The sequence below is a fragment of the Haliotis rubra genome, unplaced genomic scaffold (genome assembly GCF_003918875.1).
Source record: "Haliotis rubra isolate DU_JTF1 unplaced genomic scaffold, ASM391887v1 Scf8, whole genome shotgun sequence".
NCBI classification, from domain to species: Eukaryota; Metazoa; Mollusca; class Gastropoda; order Lepetellida; family Haliotidae; genus Haliotis; species Haliotis rubra.
This window is the reverse complement of record NW_025767523.1, coordinates 2,713,715-2,732,240: the sequence shown is the minus strand read 5'-3', so window position 1 is coordinate 2,732,240 and position 18,526 is coordinate 2,713,715. Positions and strand designations below refer to the sequence as shown.

The 18,526-nt window shown below is 42.6% G+C and overlaps 1 protein-coding gene across 1 annotated transcript; it reads right to left on the bottom strand.

Annotated features, from left to right (window-relative positions):
* Positions 1-8,726: 8,726 nt before the first annotated feature.
* Positions 8,727-9,365, bottom strand: LOC124261491 (ras-related protein Rap-1b-like). The gene has a single exon (XM_046695812.1). The coding sequence runs from the start codon at positions 9,363-9,365 to the stop codon at positions 8,727-8,729; it is 639 nt and encodes a 212-aa protein (XP_046551768.1).
* Positions 9,366-18,526: the final 9,161 nt, after the last annotated feature.

The following is an 18,526-nucleotide window of genomic DNA, read 5'->3' as shown; positions in this document are numbered from 1 at the left end:
GCCAACACAGGGGGATTACACAGACACCAGTCTATTTGGGTGACCTTGACCTTATCTTCATGGTCACCACGATACTTTGACCACTTTTCAAACTCTTGTTAATGTGATCTCAAGCACTGTTGTACCCAATGTCTTCAAATTTGGTGTAGGCCTATATTGAGGTATTACGCAGACACCAATCGATTTGGTTGATCTTGACCTTATTTTCAAGGTTACCATGACACTTTGATGACTTTTCAAACTTATGTAAACGTGATATCTCATAAAATGTTCACCCTCAGGCTCCGAGCTGCAGTATATATTGCCATTTCTTACAAATTTGATGCCAGGAATGAACAAAACGAGTATCAGGGTATGGTAATAGTGGGTGGGGTAAACGGGGTAGAAAATTTGGACCCGTTCCAGCCCTGATATTAACAGTGGATATGTGTATCTGCATCTATACATTCAAGGCTACTATTTTCCTGAAATATCTTCAGAGTAACAATGACTAAATACTACATCACACAAAAGGTAATCTGTGTGACCAAAAGATAAAAAATAGTAAATGTGTTTTATTTAATTCTTCTTTAGCGGCGGGCGGCATTGCCATGTTAGTGGCAAACACTTGTTTTGTTTATGTTGTGAGATGGTCCACAAATGAAATGGTAATGAAGAAGGGCTTCATGTCTTACCAGTATCACCATTGTCTCGATAGCGTGTCACCTGACTGAGGGCAGATCTGTTGATGGTAACATCGGACGTATTAAGGACATAAGGCAAGGCTTACATGTACACAACGAGATAACTCTCCATGTTTTTGTAGTTTTCAAGACTATCTACCTGTACTTCATTCTTACATCTATCTCAGATTTGAGTCAACGGACGATGTAGTTAGGATGATAGATAGATTGCCTTCATTTTGTTATTTTCCCGCAAGAGGTATGCACATAAGTTCTATACAATGAAATGAGGTTGCAAAACATGATACAAATAGCGTGTTTTAAGGAACATAGTCTCTCCACGTTTAAAATGGAACATCCGAGAAACAGTCAGGTACACATCCACGCATAAAAGACAATGAATCATCATCATTAAACCACACGTAGGCTTTGCATCAATGACATAACATAGACTTTCAAACAGTTCAGTGATAGTGCAGAACATAAGGATGTGTTTGACAATGTCATTTGCTTCTCTTCCACACTCGCATTAACAGGATTTGACTTCGCTGACGCCGAGTTTTGCTATTGTTGATAAATCTTTAATTCTGCCTGGAGCGTGAATAGCTAGATTCCATCTATTCAGTGTACCATGTTGTCTGATCAAGGCATATCTATTCAAATCCTTTCGGACTGATTTGTCTGTAACGATTTTGTCTTGCTTTATCCTCTCAGTGATGAAGCGATTCATGGCCGGTTTTGATGATATGACAGAATGTAGATCTGTAGCAGGTCACGCAAGTTATATTTCTTAATAAGTCAAAGCATATTGAAGAGTGGAGATTTCTTACATTTTGTGTCGTCAGGGTAATCACTTTGGATGTATTCCAAGAGGGTTACAGTACTACTCAAGTATGCACCAGAAACGCCCCCAACGCACATTATTAGATACTTTTGTTCATTGAAGACATTGTCTGCAACAGCTCGGTGAAATTGTGTTCAAATCCATACATGATTGTTTACACAGGAAGCCAAACACAGCTACCGCCTCCATAACACTTAGCTGGGGTCGGATGAAATGTGGCATCACTCATTGAAATAGTATCAACCTCTTCAGTATATTTATCTGGTAAATGTGTGAGCAACACAGGCATTGCTTTGACATCAGCAGGTACTGGCCGTTGAAAGGACATCGAGCAACTTGTACCACAAAAGTAAGAGTTCGAAAGAAGACACCTCTGCGAGATGATCGTCCTCTGATAAATACGGCGAGGCAGAATCCTTTTCATTGAGCTTCTTATATACATGTACTTAAAACGGCAGTGACCCATGGGGGTCCCAGCAGGGGGTCCATGTCTCGAGAAAGCAACTTCACAAAGTTGGCAGTAAAATTGTGCTACTGACAATGATTGGTGACTTCGTCATTGTTTCTAAATAAACTCTGTCAAAAAAGAAACGCAACCCCTGTCCTCAGATATGAAAAATTCGTTTGAATGAAGTTATTGCTTCCAAACTAAATGTTATTCGAATGTATTGAAATTATACACGTAATTAATGAAGATTACCATCCAAACAACTGCATTTGTACGCATAAGTGTATTTTATTGCTTATTCCGTCACAACGCATGAAATGACCCTCATGGTGACTTCGCACAAAAAAAACACATGCAAATCATGAAAATGGCAGTTAATGTAGGGGTGTATAAAAGCCCATGTGCTTTCGTATTATATTCATTCATTTGTCGCCGAAAAGCTGTGTGAAAAAATGCCACGATTGAGTGCTGCCGACCGAAATATCGCCATTGGTCGTGTTCAAGCCGGAGAAAGTTTTGGAACTGTTGCACGGCACCTAAATGTTCACAAAACAACGATATCCCGACTTTGGAGCCGCTACAACAACTTCAATTTGACCAACGATCGCCCGAGAAGTGGAAGGCCAAGAATCACGACCCCCCTTCAAGATCGGTACATCCTTGTCCATCACCTGCGTAATCGGCATGCCCTACCAACCGTGACTGCCACACAAATACCAGGGTTTGAGGAGAGTGTCAGCTCAAACGATTAGGAACCGTCTGAAAGAAGCGGGTTTACGTGCCTGTAGACCAGTTGTTGGACCTGTACTACGCCCCTACATCTCCGCCGACGACTCAGGTGGTGCAACAACGTAAGGATATGGACTTTACAAAACTGGAGGCGCATCTGGTTTTCTGATGAATCCCGTTTTCTTTTGCAACATCACGACGGAAGAAACGTGTGTATAGGAGACGTCATGAACGTTTTGCGCCCATCTGCGTCCGACAGGGGACAGATTTGGCGGAGAAAGCGTTATGGTTTGGGGATCCATCTCATACAACCAGAAATCAGACTTGGTGATCGTTGAAGGGAACCTGACAGCCCAACGTTACATCAACCACGTATTACAGCCTCACCTTCTCCCGATTACATTCACGCAAAGATTAAAAGATATTTACCAGCAAAAATGGTTGGAAACAATTTCAGTAGCTACAAAATGTAATTATTACTCAATCGTTAAAACACACATTTATACTGAACGTTATTTATCGTTATTTAATGTTAAGCATAGAATAGCTTTAGCTCGTTTCCGTTGTTCATCTCATGATTTATTAATTGAAAAAGGTAGGTTTATAAAATATAAAAAGAGAGGATAGAATCTGTAAATGTTGTAATAATAATGTTTATAGAAGACGAATATCATTTTCTTCTACTATGCCCAGCTTATAATACTGTACGTAAAAATATATATTAAAGAACTCTATTTTGTCCATCCATCAATTCATAAATTTTATTCTCCATTGAATTGTTCAAATGAATTTGTAATTCAAAATGTTGCGGTTTTCATTTATCAAGCCATGTTGATAAGAAAATGTACTAAAGGTATGTGGCCTCCTCAGTACTGAAATAAATGTGTGAGTATGGTTTTACGCCGCATTTAGCAATATTCCAGCAATAGTACTGAAATAAAAATTGATTAACTGGTGAAGAGTATCGATGTCACATCAGTGGAGATACCAATATCCTTCATCCAGAGACTGCATTCATTTACCAGGAGGTTAGCGCTTGTCCCCATCGTACACTGGTTGCCCAGGAAACCAAACAACAACACGGGATCGAATCCCTTATATGTGACCAAGTCCTGATCTGAACCCAATGGATGTGTAGGATGAGATTAGTAAGCAAAGTACCCCTTGGAATAACTTGCCAATGCAGGGTTTGAGAAAAGTCGTGTTTTCCATGAAGAAGAGATGTCGGTAAGTGATTTCTACGTTATGCAAACTACTAATGTTTGTGACACACCAGTGGAAAGTCTCTATACCTCCTTAGCTACCAGATAAACATTATCAAATGATAGGTGGTCATTTTCACCCACATTTCAATGTGATGATTTTTGCTTGTTTAACCTTTCATTCTTAAATATAGAACCTTGCCACATTCACTGGCAACTCGTTTTGCGTTATCTATTGGAAGAGAATATGTATTCTTAATGTATTTAATTGCTATCACACTTTAGTTTTCAACAAGTTGACAAAAATATGGGTGTGGCTGAACTTTATACCTTCAGTATATTTCACATTTGTTTTAATCTGAAAAGATTTACAAACAACTATTGTATATTATTTCCTCTTTTTGGTCTTCGAGAGAGTTTTTAAACCGGCAAGACCATGTTTGATAACAGGGGCGTAGCTACTATTATAAAATAACCCCGGGCATACACATTGTTATTGCTAAAAAAGTTGCCCTCGATACTATCTAAATATAAAGCTTCGCAACCTATCAGGCTTACACGAAAAATTGGCTTGCTACGCGTCTGGATAAGACCTCTTTTCTTTCCCTCTGTTTTCTGTGTCTCTCGTTTTAAAATGAAGTTGTAGTAGTCTCCTTTTCTTTTCATGGTCACAGTTCGTTTAATGTTTCCAATCCAGTCTTATTCGAACTGAATGAAACAATCTAACACTCGGGTATTTCTACTATGTATTTTTTAACACCTTCGTCATCTTATTCTTCTTCCCTCCGGCATTGTCAGATTGACTTCCCAATTCCCACAACATGTTGACCACAAGCTGCTTAGAGCCACCATATAGCACATAGCTCGCGGATGGATTTGATCTGTCTGATGGATCTTTTAGCTGGGCATTGGTGTTGATCAACGGGATGGATTGATTGGCTTAACTCATAGCTCGATGGTGGATCGGATGCAATTGATCAGGACTCTGGAGTAGGGCCTGTCAGCCTTGCGCTACTTCCGGTACTAAGCAGGTTCCCTGCTCCCCATGCGCGCGGCAACTTGTATGTGCTCCCAGCTTACTTCCGGTACCAGATTTCCGGTGACAAGCGTATATTCCAAAAACAGTCAATCAAAAAAACTATTTTCATTGCGTCAAATACCTACAGTAAATCTTTTCACATGGAGTGATTGGCCATATTTGGACTTGACCTTTTCAGACATGATTCACACAGTTTCCTGTTTTTGAAGTGGTCCATGAATCTAAGATTGTGGTGTTAATGAACGACACGAGAAGACAGTTATTGCGATGTCCCCTGGTCTGACGGAGGGCACTTCGATAGGCCTTAGTACCTCCGGTGACAAGCAGCCTCGTTCATACCTTTTCGGTTGATCTCATGGCTGTCACTTGACAGTAAGGAACCGATATTCCCCGCAGGACTAACCAAACTTCGATCTAACCATCCCCAAATTAGCCAAATATTACGACTGTCAACAGCTGTGACAGCCAAGCATAGTTGTACACTTGGTCCGGTCTAGTAAAGTAATATTTGGCGGTCGCGCAATTTAGAACCAGAACTGGTGTTTGAATATACGCTTGTCACCACACTCCGGCGCAGTGATGACTTAGTATAACATCACTGCCACAGGCTAATTTGCATATCACGTGACCGGACTTTTCTCTTGTTTGTAAACAAACGCGCATATTCGTAAATAAGAAGAGACTGGCCCAACGCAAGCGATTCGGCGCGGTCTTCGTAATGTTTTACATTGTTACATATATATTCTTCTATAACTGCGACAGTAAGGTTTATGAAAATACATATTTTTTTATCAAAGGGGTTTCATCGTTTGCTCTCCATAAGGCTTCGTTGGCACCACGTGGTGCCGTACAACCCATGTAAACAAAGGATCGCTACGCAAATCGAAATACATTATAGTGTTACACTTTTTAGAACATTTGCTCGGTGAAACTAAACCATTCTAACAATGATGTTTTATAATTAGCTGTGTAGACTCATCAAAACTAAAAGAGTTACGAAATATGTACATTATTTTGAATGGACTGTGTCAGATGTGTGGACGATTCCTCACATCTTTCTGGCCTGTGGCAGAGGTATGCTGGCTGGCCGCATGGAACTCTGGGTAGGAGAGTGGCTTGTCACCGGAAATCTGGTACCGGAAGTAAGCTGGGCCCTGTCTCCCATATCGCAAGTGGCCTCAGACCACAGTTACCCCCCTTAACTTTTACATGACCCGGAAGGAAAATAGGAGAATGTAGAGCCTTGTTTAAATGGGTTGTTCTGTGTGTGTTGCTATTTTTCAGGGTGACTTGTGATAGCTTAAATGAAAGGTAAGACATTGTACTTTATTGCAAAATTTGTTTGGTCCAAAATCTACACATGGCATTGACACCAGCCTTCCATGATTCAAAGCTGTCTTGTGTGTTTCGGCTCGTAACTTCTGGTGACCATTGTTTACAGTGGATACAGCAAAATTGACATAGTCGATCCAGGCCCATATTTTGCCGGTTTAGGGACAAGTGGCAGGTTGGTCAGCATGCAACAGGAGAACAGCCTACGACCGATATTAATTATGGTGGACTGGCATGTCACCGTAGATAGCAAAGAAGGAAAATAATTGTGGTCTGAGGCCAAGTTGGCGCGCTCAAAAGGAGTCGGGAACCAGCTTAGTACCGAAGTAGCGTCTCGCGAGACTTACAGGCCCTATAGCTGGAATTCAACTTGCACGAACTTGGTAAACGTGACACGTCAATTAATGCGACATCCTGGTATGCTTGCATTTTAACTGAGGAAGAAATCTGAAAAATACACACGCATCAAATTTTGACCTGACCGTAAAACCTGAAGACATAGCCTTTCTCTTTTGTCACAGAATCAGAAAATCTTAACGACTTCTCTCTTAATGCTCACAGAGCATATCTCAGACAAGTGGCATTAACATCATTCGGATTTTTAAACATACAAAGGATCACATTGAATTTATACAAGCCAAGGAAAGAACCAAGTTCAGTTATGTGAAAACATTATATTTCTTAAACATATACACGTTTCGTTGCTACACGACAGAGGGGAAAACTTCATTTATGGGTCAATGGGGTACACGTTACTACTACACGTTGAGAACACAGCTACATCACAGCAAAGGCGTAGAAATCGGGGGTCAGTTTTGACTTGAACACACTTTCAGTTCAGCGTTAGAGCTGTTGCGGACCTAGTCTTCAATGGACAGAAGTGTCTAATTGGCGTTGAGGGCGTTTCTGGAACACATACGAGTGGTACTGTAACTTTCTTGTAATACACCCTAAGTACACCCTAACTACATCATCCGCTGACTCAAAAGAGAAAGATGATGCGTATCTCGATACTGATGCGGGTCTTGGAAACACTAAAAACTTGAGAGTACTCAACTGTTTTGCACGTGTATGCCTTGCCTAATGTCCTCAATAGTCCCTTTCAGTAATCTTTCTGCAGGTTCAGAATGTTGCTGGGGCGGTGGGCTAGCATGTTGGTTAAAGCGTCCACTCGTCAAGCCGAAGACCCGGGTTCGAATCACCACATGGGCACAGTGTGTGAAGCCCATTTCTGGTGTCCCCCACCTTGATATTGAAGGAATATTGCTAAAAGCGGCGTAAAACCATACTCACTCACTCACTCACTATCTGTAGATCTGTCCTTAGCCAGGTGACACGCCCACGAGACAATGTTGATATTGGGTATGACTTGAAGCGGGTCTGCAGGTACGTATGTCATTACCATTAATTACATTCGAGATTACTTGACTCCTTTGTCTCTTGCCATACTTGAAATATATAATACTATATGCATCTGCCGTTTTACAAAAGTCAGTTACCATTGAAGATCCGGGTTAGAATTGATCTTCAGCAACCCATGCTTGTCGTAAGAGGCGACTAATGGCGTCAGGGGTCAGACCCGCTGACTTGGTTGACACATGTCATCGTATCCCAATGCTCATGCTGTTGATCCCTGGATTGTCTGGTCTAAACTTGATTATTTACAGATCCCAGACATATAGCTGGAATATTGCTGAGTGCAGCGTTAAACAACAAACAAACAAGATAAACCATCGGGTAGATGCGATCAAACAAACAAGATAAACCATCGGGTAGATGCGATCAAACAAACAAGATAAACCATCGGGTAGATGCGATCAAACAAACAAGATAAACCATCGGGTAGATGCGATCAAACAAACAAGATAAACCATCGGGTAGATGCGATCAAACAAACAAGATAAACCATCGGGTAGATGCGATCAAACAAACAAGATAAACCATCGGGTAGATGCGATCAAACAAACAAGATAAACCATCGGGTAGATGCGATCAATTATGTCATATTCGATCCATTACTATTACGACTGTTTGGCAATTGCACCGATTGAAATGACAAGCCCGACAAGACCTACCTTTGGCTGATTGCCAGCCCTTGACTATGAACATTTCAGAGCCACAGAACTATGTACTTGGATTATGCATCAAAGCTGTAGGCATCTAAGACGTGTTCCACATTGGGAGGTTCTCCAACAACCAGATGCAGTGAGAAGCCATCCCATACGAGGAAATAACAGAAAACAATTAGGATTCAGATTTATTTTTCTGAAATACAATGATATACACATAGTAACGTCAAATACACCCAGTATCAGAATGCTTATAGTTTAGTTTGGACATCAATGATAACATGAAAGAAAAGCGACAAAACACTTTCCATATTTACTTTCATAAAAATGTCATAAATTTCAAGCACAGCAATAAGTACTTTGAGACCATTCAACTGTTCATGACACCTATGATGAGAATTTTAGTTGAACGTCATGGACCTCCTCAGTCTACAGCTTAATCTCTTCAGTGCGGCAGTTGGTGAGGTCATTCGCCGACTTTTTTCGGAAAAGTAGGATTTTGTTTGGCTCACAATCAGCTGAAATATTTCTAAAATGTTTTCGTTGTCTTTGGCAGAGGCTTCCATATATCGGTGATTCCAACCATTAGTGACCATACAGTAAGCTTTATCTTTGGAAATGAAGCGATCAGATGTCGTCAGATCAGACTTGTTTCCCACAACAAGGATTGGAACTCCGTCGGATTTCTCTTGGACAATCAAATCTCTCATTTTAGCCATGTTCTCAAAGGATGACTCGTCTCCAACAGAATACACCAAAACAAAGGCTTCGGCGTTGGCTATGGCCAGTCTCCTTACGTTGGCGAAACAGTAGGCCCCGGGGGTGTCGAAGATGTCGAGCACAACGTGGGATCCGTTCACGTCTATGTCTCTGATGTAACGTTCCTGGATCGTGGCCGCGTAGCCCCGGGGGAACTTTCCAAGGACGAACTGGCTTACGATGGCGCTCTTACCTACAGCTGATGCACCCATTACAGCAATTCTGAACGAGCTCTCAGATCCAGAAGTTGAGGAGTTGAATGAAGGTGTCGGCAAAGACATGTTGATGCGGGGAGAAACTGTGAACGCTGGGATATGGCTGTGAAAACCACTCTTCAGGCCTATGGACGAATTCGACTCAATCGTGTTTTTGTTTTCACCTTTTATATACACCGGCGAGAATTAATTTACAAGAATAACTCAGCTGACGTCAAAGACCTATGAATAAACCTGTTTCTTGTTTGTTTAAGAAAATGGAAAGTACAAATGATATAACCTTTTACAGTAGCTTTTTCTATTACTGTAAAAATTCTTTCTTTCTTTTTTTTCAAAATACAATCCACAATATTCATCAGCATCTGCCTGTTGATTTAGTGAGTTGAGGTTAAACCCCTCTATTACATGTTAACAATGTAATAAACTTGCAACTAGGGAACTACTAACTGACTGACTGAGTTTGGTTTTACGCCGCTTTTAGCAATATTCCAGCAACATCACGGCGGGGGACACCAGAAATGGGCTTCACACATTTTACCCATGTGGGGATTCGAACCCGGGTCTTCGGCGTGACGAGCCAAAGCTTTAACCACTAGACTACCCCACCGCCCCAACTAGGGAACTTGGAATATCACGATACAGGCGCCTCAAGATACGATGCGTATTTCGATACTGACGTCACGATACGATACGTATCTCGATACTGAGATCACGATAAGATGCGTATCTCGATACTGAGGTCACGTTACGATGCGTATCTCGATAGTGAGGTCACGATACGATGCGTATCGCGTTACTGCATTTCCGATATCCTGCCCGTAACAAGCAGCCATTACATGGATGGAATGTTAATACCATAGCTTATTTTCCGTTACGATTTGCCTCAGCTTCCAAACAGTGGTGGTGGTGGTGGTGGTGGTGGAATTGGGTTTAACGTCGTGCTTGAGAATATTTCGCTCATATGACGACGTGCATGCGTGTGTATGTGTATGTGCGGATGCTTGTACTAGCCCAGACTGAAGCTGGTTTTATAGTGCTAGCTCACTGTGATACCATGCCGCAGTGAAGCATGAATGCCCCACTCAGACACATTATACTGACTCCAAGCCGACCAGTCCTTGATGTACACATTAATGCCGAGCGCCAGGCAGGGACCAACAAGTACCATATTTTCACGTCTTTTGATATGACGCAGTCGGGGATCGAACCCGGGCGGACGCTCTAACCACTACACCACGGAGGCGGTCGCTTCCAAACAGAGAACACTTGCCATATATGTGATGTAAACAATTGAAAACATCGAAAACTGTCGATATTGTCGGTGTTTGCTGAAGTGGTTTTAAGCACAAGTTGTGCGTAGGATATTCGGAAAGTCAGCTCCAAGGGGCATAAGTCTATGGGGTTCTCTTGAAATAATGTTCGGCCGGTAGAGGACGCGCGAGTCGATTTAATGCAACGTTGCATTAATTCATTCGAACTTTATAATTTAATGTTGTAATCTAAATACGTATTTGCTTTTGGAATAAACTATTTGGTAGCTTCCTGAGGGCTGAAAGTTAGTATTTTTGAGAGAAACGCATTATTTTTTTTATTTTATTGAAGTGTGGTGTGATATAGTGCCTTTAAAGCTAGGAAGAATTGATATCAGGATGGCCCGGATTCGTCATACCCCCGACTAGATTATAAACGATTTTAGTAAACGTTTTTACATGATACATTAATGAAACATCAAAATTATGATGGATATATGTCAAAATATGAATGGATAATAAAACAAATGAATCGTGTATCGTATCGTACAAAACTTGCCAGCGATGCACCGGTGCAGGGGTGAATCCTACCATTACTACTTGCAACACTGTCCTGCAGTGTCAGTAGACACTGCCACGTTACAAGTTGTGGATCACTGTTGTTTTCAGCTTCACTGGTCTAGTGGTTGCTGGGCGACATGATGGTTACATAAAGTTCGAAACAAGGTTAAAATTGATAACAATAGGACAACCGTGATGTATCTCTACTGACTAAGAATATATTTGTAACTAATATTTTAGCTGATTAGTGGCAAAAAATGTTTTATTCAATGCAGTGACGCCAATATTGAAATTCGGATTCGAAGTTACTGAACATAATTGTGAAAAGATGTAACGTTTAATTTTCTTTCGTACCGTCGTTTCTGAGATGTAGATGATAGACAACTGACAAGGAACACCGGATAAACAGTGGACACAGTTGACACAAGCTGACACAAGCTGACACAAGCCGACAGTAAGTTCACTAAGATGATATCGGAAAGAAATTCAAAGCAGCAAAACTGGAACGGTTAACTCGAGAACAATTATGAACAGCCTGAATTAATAGTCACGTGCGGCTATACTTTAATATTTATTTTAAAAACATATCAATCAAGTTTATTTCGTAATTCAGGAGACCGCCTCCGTGGTGTAGTGGTTAGAGCGTCCGCCCGGAGAGCGGAAGGTCGCGGGTTCGATCCCCGACCGCGTCATACCAAAAGACGTTAAAATATGGTACTTGTTGGTCTCTGCCTGGCGCTCGGCATTAATGTGTACAACAAGGACTGGTCGGCTTGGAGTCAGTATAATGTGTCTGAGTGAGGTATTCATGCTTCGCTGCGGCATGGTATCTCAGTGGGCTAGCACTATAAAACCAGCTTCAGTCTGGGCTAGTACAAGCAGCCGCACATACACACGCATTCACGTCGTCATATAAGCGAAATATTCTCAAGTACGACGTTAAACCCAATTTCACCTCACCTCGTAATTCAGGACCCATGGCCCATAGTACAGTTTAAGATAAAGTATATTTAGGTAACTTATCCAGAGTGTTACATCTCTGTCAATCTCATTTTGAATAACTTGCATAAATATGAGTGAGTTTAGTTTTACGCTGCTTTTAGCAATATTCCAGCAATACCACGGCGGGGGACACCTGAAATAGGCTTCACACATTTTACCCATGTGGGGAATCGAACCTGGGTCTTCGGCGTGACGAGCGAACGCTTTAACCTCCAGGCTACCCCACCGCCCCCATAAATATAAAGCTATTGTGCGTAGTGCATTAATATTGATAGATTAATATTACATTTTCGAACATAATTTTATCATTATAATATATCTGTTACGAGGTGAGAAAACTATTTCTCAAGTGTGTATATTTCGTCCATTTAAAGTAGGGCTGCAACGATTCACCCAGACCTCGATTCGATCCGATTTTCGATATTGGACCCTCGATTCGATCATTTTCGATTCGATTCTTCATACAAGTAAAAACATCAGATGTTGCTGGAATATTGCTAAAAGCGGCGTAAAAACCAATCTCAGTCAGTCAGATCATTGGGAATGATCATATTTTTGGAAAGAAACACAAGCATATCCACATGGTCACTTGTGAGGCATGCCCTTTGGGTAGTGACTCTCTCGCACTATATCTCGGTAGAACACTACCCGTGAAGATCCGGGTTAGAACTGACCTTCAGTAACTCATGCTTGTTGTAAGAGTTGACTAACGGGATCGGGTGGTCAGGCTCGCTGACTTGGTTGACACATGTCATCGGTTCTCAATTCCGCAGATCGATGCTCATGCTGTTGATCACTGGATTGTGTGGTCAAGACTCAATTATTTACATACCGCCGCAATATAGCTGGAATACTGCTGACCGCTGTGTAAAACTAACTCTATCACTCACTCCAGAACCCTGATCATAATTTGAAACCATCATCTTGAACACTTGAATATAGGCGCTTATCGTGAGCCAGGTAACCACTAATAGCCTTGGTTATCAGGCGCGTAGCAAGCCATCTTTTTTGTAAGCCCGATAGGTTGCAAAGCTTTTTATTTAGATAATATTGAGGGCTTGCCCAACCTTTTCAGCAACAATCACGTGTAAGACCGGGCTTTTTATCATAATGGTAGCTACGCCCCTGGTTATCACCATTTTCCGAGTGTCATTCAGTTTAGATTAGTTTACAACATCGGTAAGTTTCAGCTGTCCACTAGCGCATCCGTTTCAGATTTGGACACCGAGCTGTCAGTGACGTCCACATTATGTTTTATTTTTCTTCGCCAAGTGTGTTGTCGATCCTGTTTTATATTTCACGTCCACAAAACAAATACAGCATGCTGCGGCACTCGGATCTCTCACATTATATTGTTTATTTATCCTCCAGAGGCAGGAGAGTTGAGAAACAATAAAAACAAAGACATATATTGCATACCTTAAATAATGAATATGTAGTAAGATTGCAACATTGATGTTATTTACAACTTGGCAGGAATTCATATCAATGTCATGTGTACATACTTCACGTCAAGGCTTTTGACAGCGGTGCTTGATCGCAGATGGGGAGGTAGAAGTGTCTACACATTGAATGGGTTTATGTCACAGTCCCTTCAACAAAGGACTCCCTCTCTCTGCAGTTCAGTCATTCTCTTCCCACAGAGGTTACTTGTCATATCTTCCTACGAGCCTCTGTTCTAATACGGCCATATTTCCCGGTTCACGTAAAATCCCCTAGCGGCAAAAGATCGCAACACGAATTATCTCCCTTCTTTCTATCCAATCAGAACACGTGTTACATCGACTTAGATTCAACTTGACTAACACAAGCAAATGTGGGGCCACAAATATCCCCCATCTGCCGGGTACTTGTGTTGATGTTACACACAAGACGTTTAATGGCTAGCTTGTCCGTTGTCAACGAGGGCGATGGAGACGCCACTGATCCGCCATAACATGACTGAGTTCTGTCTAGAAGAAACCTTTGCGCATCGCGCAGGGGAAGAAGTTTAGTTTTCTCGAAGCATACGGAAATTACCGAGGCCTTGCGAATGATCACTTTTGAAACAACGTCGCTGATTGCACAACTAAATCTGATTGCCTCCAATCACGAGTCTTGAACGCTCACACCATGAAAGGGCCGTATTAGTACAGAGGTTACGTAGGAAGATATGACAGGAGTAACCTCTGTGGGAAGAGAATGCAGTTCAGTTTGCAGTTTGGTCTGCAGGACAGCAAACACAACACAAGGTCCTGTTCTGACTGATTGTGCAGATAGACGCTGAAGTCTATGGGACCAATGTTTGCCAAGGCGCACCACAGATTGTTTCTGATGTCGATGAGGTAGTCACGGGCAGTCACGAAGTGGATAAGTGGATCCACGTAGAAGAGGCCGCACCTGTCACACAGTGTCACATCAATGTGTGCATATTTGTAGACTGAACACATCTTGATGAGGACAGAAGCAGCTGTCCTTGAAGATGACGTTGATTTTTTTATCCAGGCTGGATGCACAGTTAGGCTCGGGTGGATTTTGGCAAAGAGTGAAAGTTCACCATAACTGGATATCCTGTGTGTCCATGCTGCAGTATGGTAAGAACGTACTTCTTTCTTGAAGACCCTCTTCCAGGAATCATAGGTTGGAAATTGTCCAGTACTGACGTAATTATCAGCAGATTGTTGGAGTGAATACTCCTGAAGTAATCTGTAAACGTCTGGTACAAATCGTTTTGCATTTGTAGTGACTCTTTGGTGGTATTGGAGCACCCTGGAGGTAAGTATCTTATGTGGGAGGAGTTGTTTGTAGTGACTCTATGGTGGTATTGGAGCACCCTGGTGGTAAGTATCTTATGTGGGAGGAGTTGTTTGTAGTGACTCTATGGTGGTATTGGAGCACCCTGGAGGTAAGTATCTTATGTGGGAGGAGTTGTTTGTAGTGACTCTTTGGTGGTATTGGAGCACCCTCGAGGTAAGTATCTTATGTGGGAGGAGTTGTTTGTAGTGAGTCTATGGTGGTATTGGAGCACCCTGGAGGTAAGTATCTTATGTGGGAGGAGTTGTTTGTAGTGACTCTATGGTGGTATTGGTGCACCCTGGAGGTAAGTATCTTATGTGGGAGGAGCTGTTTGTAGTGACTCTATGGTGGTATTGGAGCACCCTGGAGGTAAGTATCTTATGTGGGAGGAGTTGTTTGTAGTGACTCTATGGTGGTATTGGAGCACCCTGGAGGTAAGTATCTTATGTGGGAGGAGTTGTTTGTAGTGAGTCTATGGTGGTATTGGAGCACCCTGGAGGTAAGTATCTTATGTTGGAGGAGTTGTTTGTAGTGACTCTATGGTGGTATTGGAGCACCCTGGAGGTAAGTATCTTATGTGGGAGGAGTTGTTTGTAGTGACTCTATGGTGGTATTGGAGCACCCTGGAGGTAAGTATCTTATGTGGGAGGAGTTGTTTGCAGTGACTCTATGATGGTATTGGAGCACCCTGGAGGTAAGTATCTTATGTGGGAGGAGTTGTTTGTAGTGACTCTATGGTGGTATTGGAGCACCCTGGAGGTAAGTATCTTATGTGGGAGGAGTTGTTTGTAGTGACTCTATGGTGGTATTGGAGCACCCTGGAGGTAAGTATCTTATGTGGGAGGAGTTGTTTGTAGTGACTCTATGGTGGTATTGGAGCACCCTGGAGGTAAGTATCTTATGTGGGAGGAGTTGTTTGTAGTGACTCTATGGTGGTATTGGAGCACCCTGGAGGTAAGTATCTTATGTGGGAGGAGTTGTTTGTAGTGACTCTATGATGATATTGGAGCACCCTGGAGGTAAGTATCTTATGTGGGAGGAGTTGTTTGTAGTGACTCTATGGTGGTATTGGAGCACCCTGGAGGTAAGTATCTTATGTGGGAGGAGTTGTTTGTAGTGACTCTATGGTGGTATTGGAGCACCCTGGAGGTAAGTATCTTATATGGGAGGAGTTGTTTACAGTGACTCTATGGTGGTATTGGAGCACCCTGGAGGTAAGTATCTTATGTGGGAGGAGTTGTTTGTAGTGAGTCTATGGTGGTATTGGAGCACCCTGGAGGTAAGTATCTTATGTGGGAGGAGTTGTTTGTAGTGACTCTATGGTGGTATTGGAGCACCCTGGAGGTAAGTATCTTATGTGGGAGGAGTTGTTTGTAGTGACTCTATGGTGGTATTGGAGCACCCTGGAGGTAAGTATCTTATGTGGGAGGAGTTGTTTGTAGTGACTCTATGGTGGTATTGGAGCACCCTGGAGGTAAGTATCTTATGTGGGAGGAGTTGTTTGTAGTGACTCTATGGTGGTATTGGAGCACCCTGGAGGTAAGTATCTTATGTGGGAGGAGTTGTTTGTAGTGACTCTATGGTGGTATTGGAGCACCCTGGAGGTAAGTATCTTATGTGGGAGGAGTTGTTTGTAGTGACTCTATGGTGGTATTGGAGCACCCTGGAGGTAAGTATCTTATGTGGGAGGAGTTGTTTGTAGTGAGTCTATGGTGGTATTGGAGCACCCTGGAGGTAAGTATCTTATGTGGGAGGAGTTGTTTGCAGTGACTCTATGGTGGTATTGGAGCACCCTGGAGGTAAGTATCTTATGTGGGAGGAGTTGTTTGTAGTGACTCTATGGTGGTATTGGAGCACCCTGGAGGTAAGTATCTTATGTGGGAGGAGTTGTTTGTAGTGACTCTATGGTGGTATTGGAGCACCCTGGAGGTAAGTATCTTATGTGGGAGGAGTTGTTTGTAGTGACTCTATGGTGGTATTGGAGCACCCTGGAGGTAAGTATCTTATGTGGGAGGAGTTGTTTACAGTGACTCTATGGTGGTATTGGAGCACCCTGGAGGTAAGTATCTTATGTGGGAGGAGTTGTTTGTAGTGACTCTATGGTGGTATTGGAGCACCCTGGAGGTAAGTATCTTATGTGGGAGGAGTTGTTTGTAGTGACTCTATGGTGGTATTGGAGCACCCTGGAGGTAAGTATCTTATGTGGGAGGAGTTGTTTGTAGTGACTCTATGGTGGTATTGGAGCACCCTGGAGGTAAGTATCTTATGTGGGAGGAGTTGTTTGTAGTGACTCTATGGTGGTATTGGAGCACCCTGGAGGTAAGTATCTTATGTGGGAGGAGTTGTTTGTAGTGACTCTATGGTGGTATTGGAGCACCCTGGAGGTAAGTATCTTATGTGGGAGGAGTTGTTTGTAGTGACTCTATGGTGGTATTGGAGCACCCTGGAGGTAAGTATCTTATGTTGGAGGAGTTGTTTGTAGTGACTCTATGGTGGTATTGGAGCACCCTGGAGGTAAGTATCTTATGTGGGAGGAGTTGTTTGTAGTGACTCTATGGTGGTATTGGAGCACCCTGGAGGTAAGTATCTTATGTGGGAGGAGTTGTTTGTAGTGACTCTATGGTGGTATTGGAGCACCCTGGAGGTAAGTATCTTATGTGGGAGGAGTTGTTTGTAGTGACTCTATGGTGGTATTGGAGCACCCTGGAGGTAAGTATCTTATGTGGGAGGAGTTGTTTGTAGTGACTCTATGGTGGTATTGGAGCACCCTGGAGGTAAGTATCTTATGTGGGAGGAGTTGTTTGTAGTGACTCTATGGTGGTATTGCACCCTGGAGCACCCTGGAGGTAAGTATCTTATGTGGGAGGAGTTGTTTGTAGTGACTCTATGGTGGTATTGGAGCACCCTGGAGGTAAGTATCTTATGTTGGGAGGAGTTGTTTGTAGTGACTCTATGGTGGTATTGGAGCACCCTGGAGGTAAGTATCTTATGTGGGAGGAGTTGTTTGTAGTGACTCTATATGGTGGTATTGGAGCACCCTGGAGGTATTGGAGCACCCTGGAAGTATCTTATGTGGGAGGAGTTGTTTGTAGTGACTCTATGGTGGTATTGGAGCACCCTGGAGGTAAGTATCTTATGTGGGAGGAGTTGTTTGTAGTGACTCTATGGTGGTATTGGAGCACCCTGGAGGTAAGTATCTTATGTGGGAGGAGTTGTTTGTAGTGACTCTATGGTGGTATTGGAGCACCCTGGAGGTAAGTATCTTATGTGGGGAGGAGTTGTTTGTAGTGACTCTATGGTGGTATTGGAGCACCCTGGAGGTAAGTATCTTATGTGGAGGAGTTGTTTGTAGTGACTCTATGGTGGTATTGGAGCACCCTGGAGGTAAGTATCTTATGTGGGAGGAGTTGTTTGTAGTGACTCTATGGTGGTATTGGAGCACCCTGGAGGTAAGTATCTTATGTGGGAGGAGTTGTTTGTAGTGACTCTATGGTGGTATTGGAGCACCCTGGAGGTAAAGTATCTTATGTGGGAGGAGTTGTTTGTAGTGACTCTATGGTGGTATTGGAGCACCCTGGAGGTAAGTATCTTATGTGGGAGGAGTTGTTTGTAGTGACTCTATGGTGGTATTGGAGCACC

Coding starts and splice junctions, on each gene's coding strand:
- LOC124261491 (XM_046695812.1), bottom strand. CDS start 9,365: ATGTCTTTGCCGACACCTTCATTCAACTCCTCAACTTCTGGATCTGAG.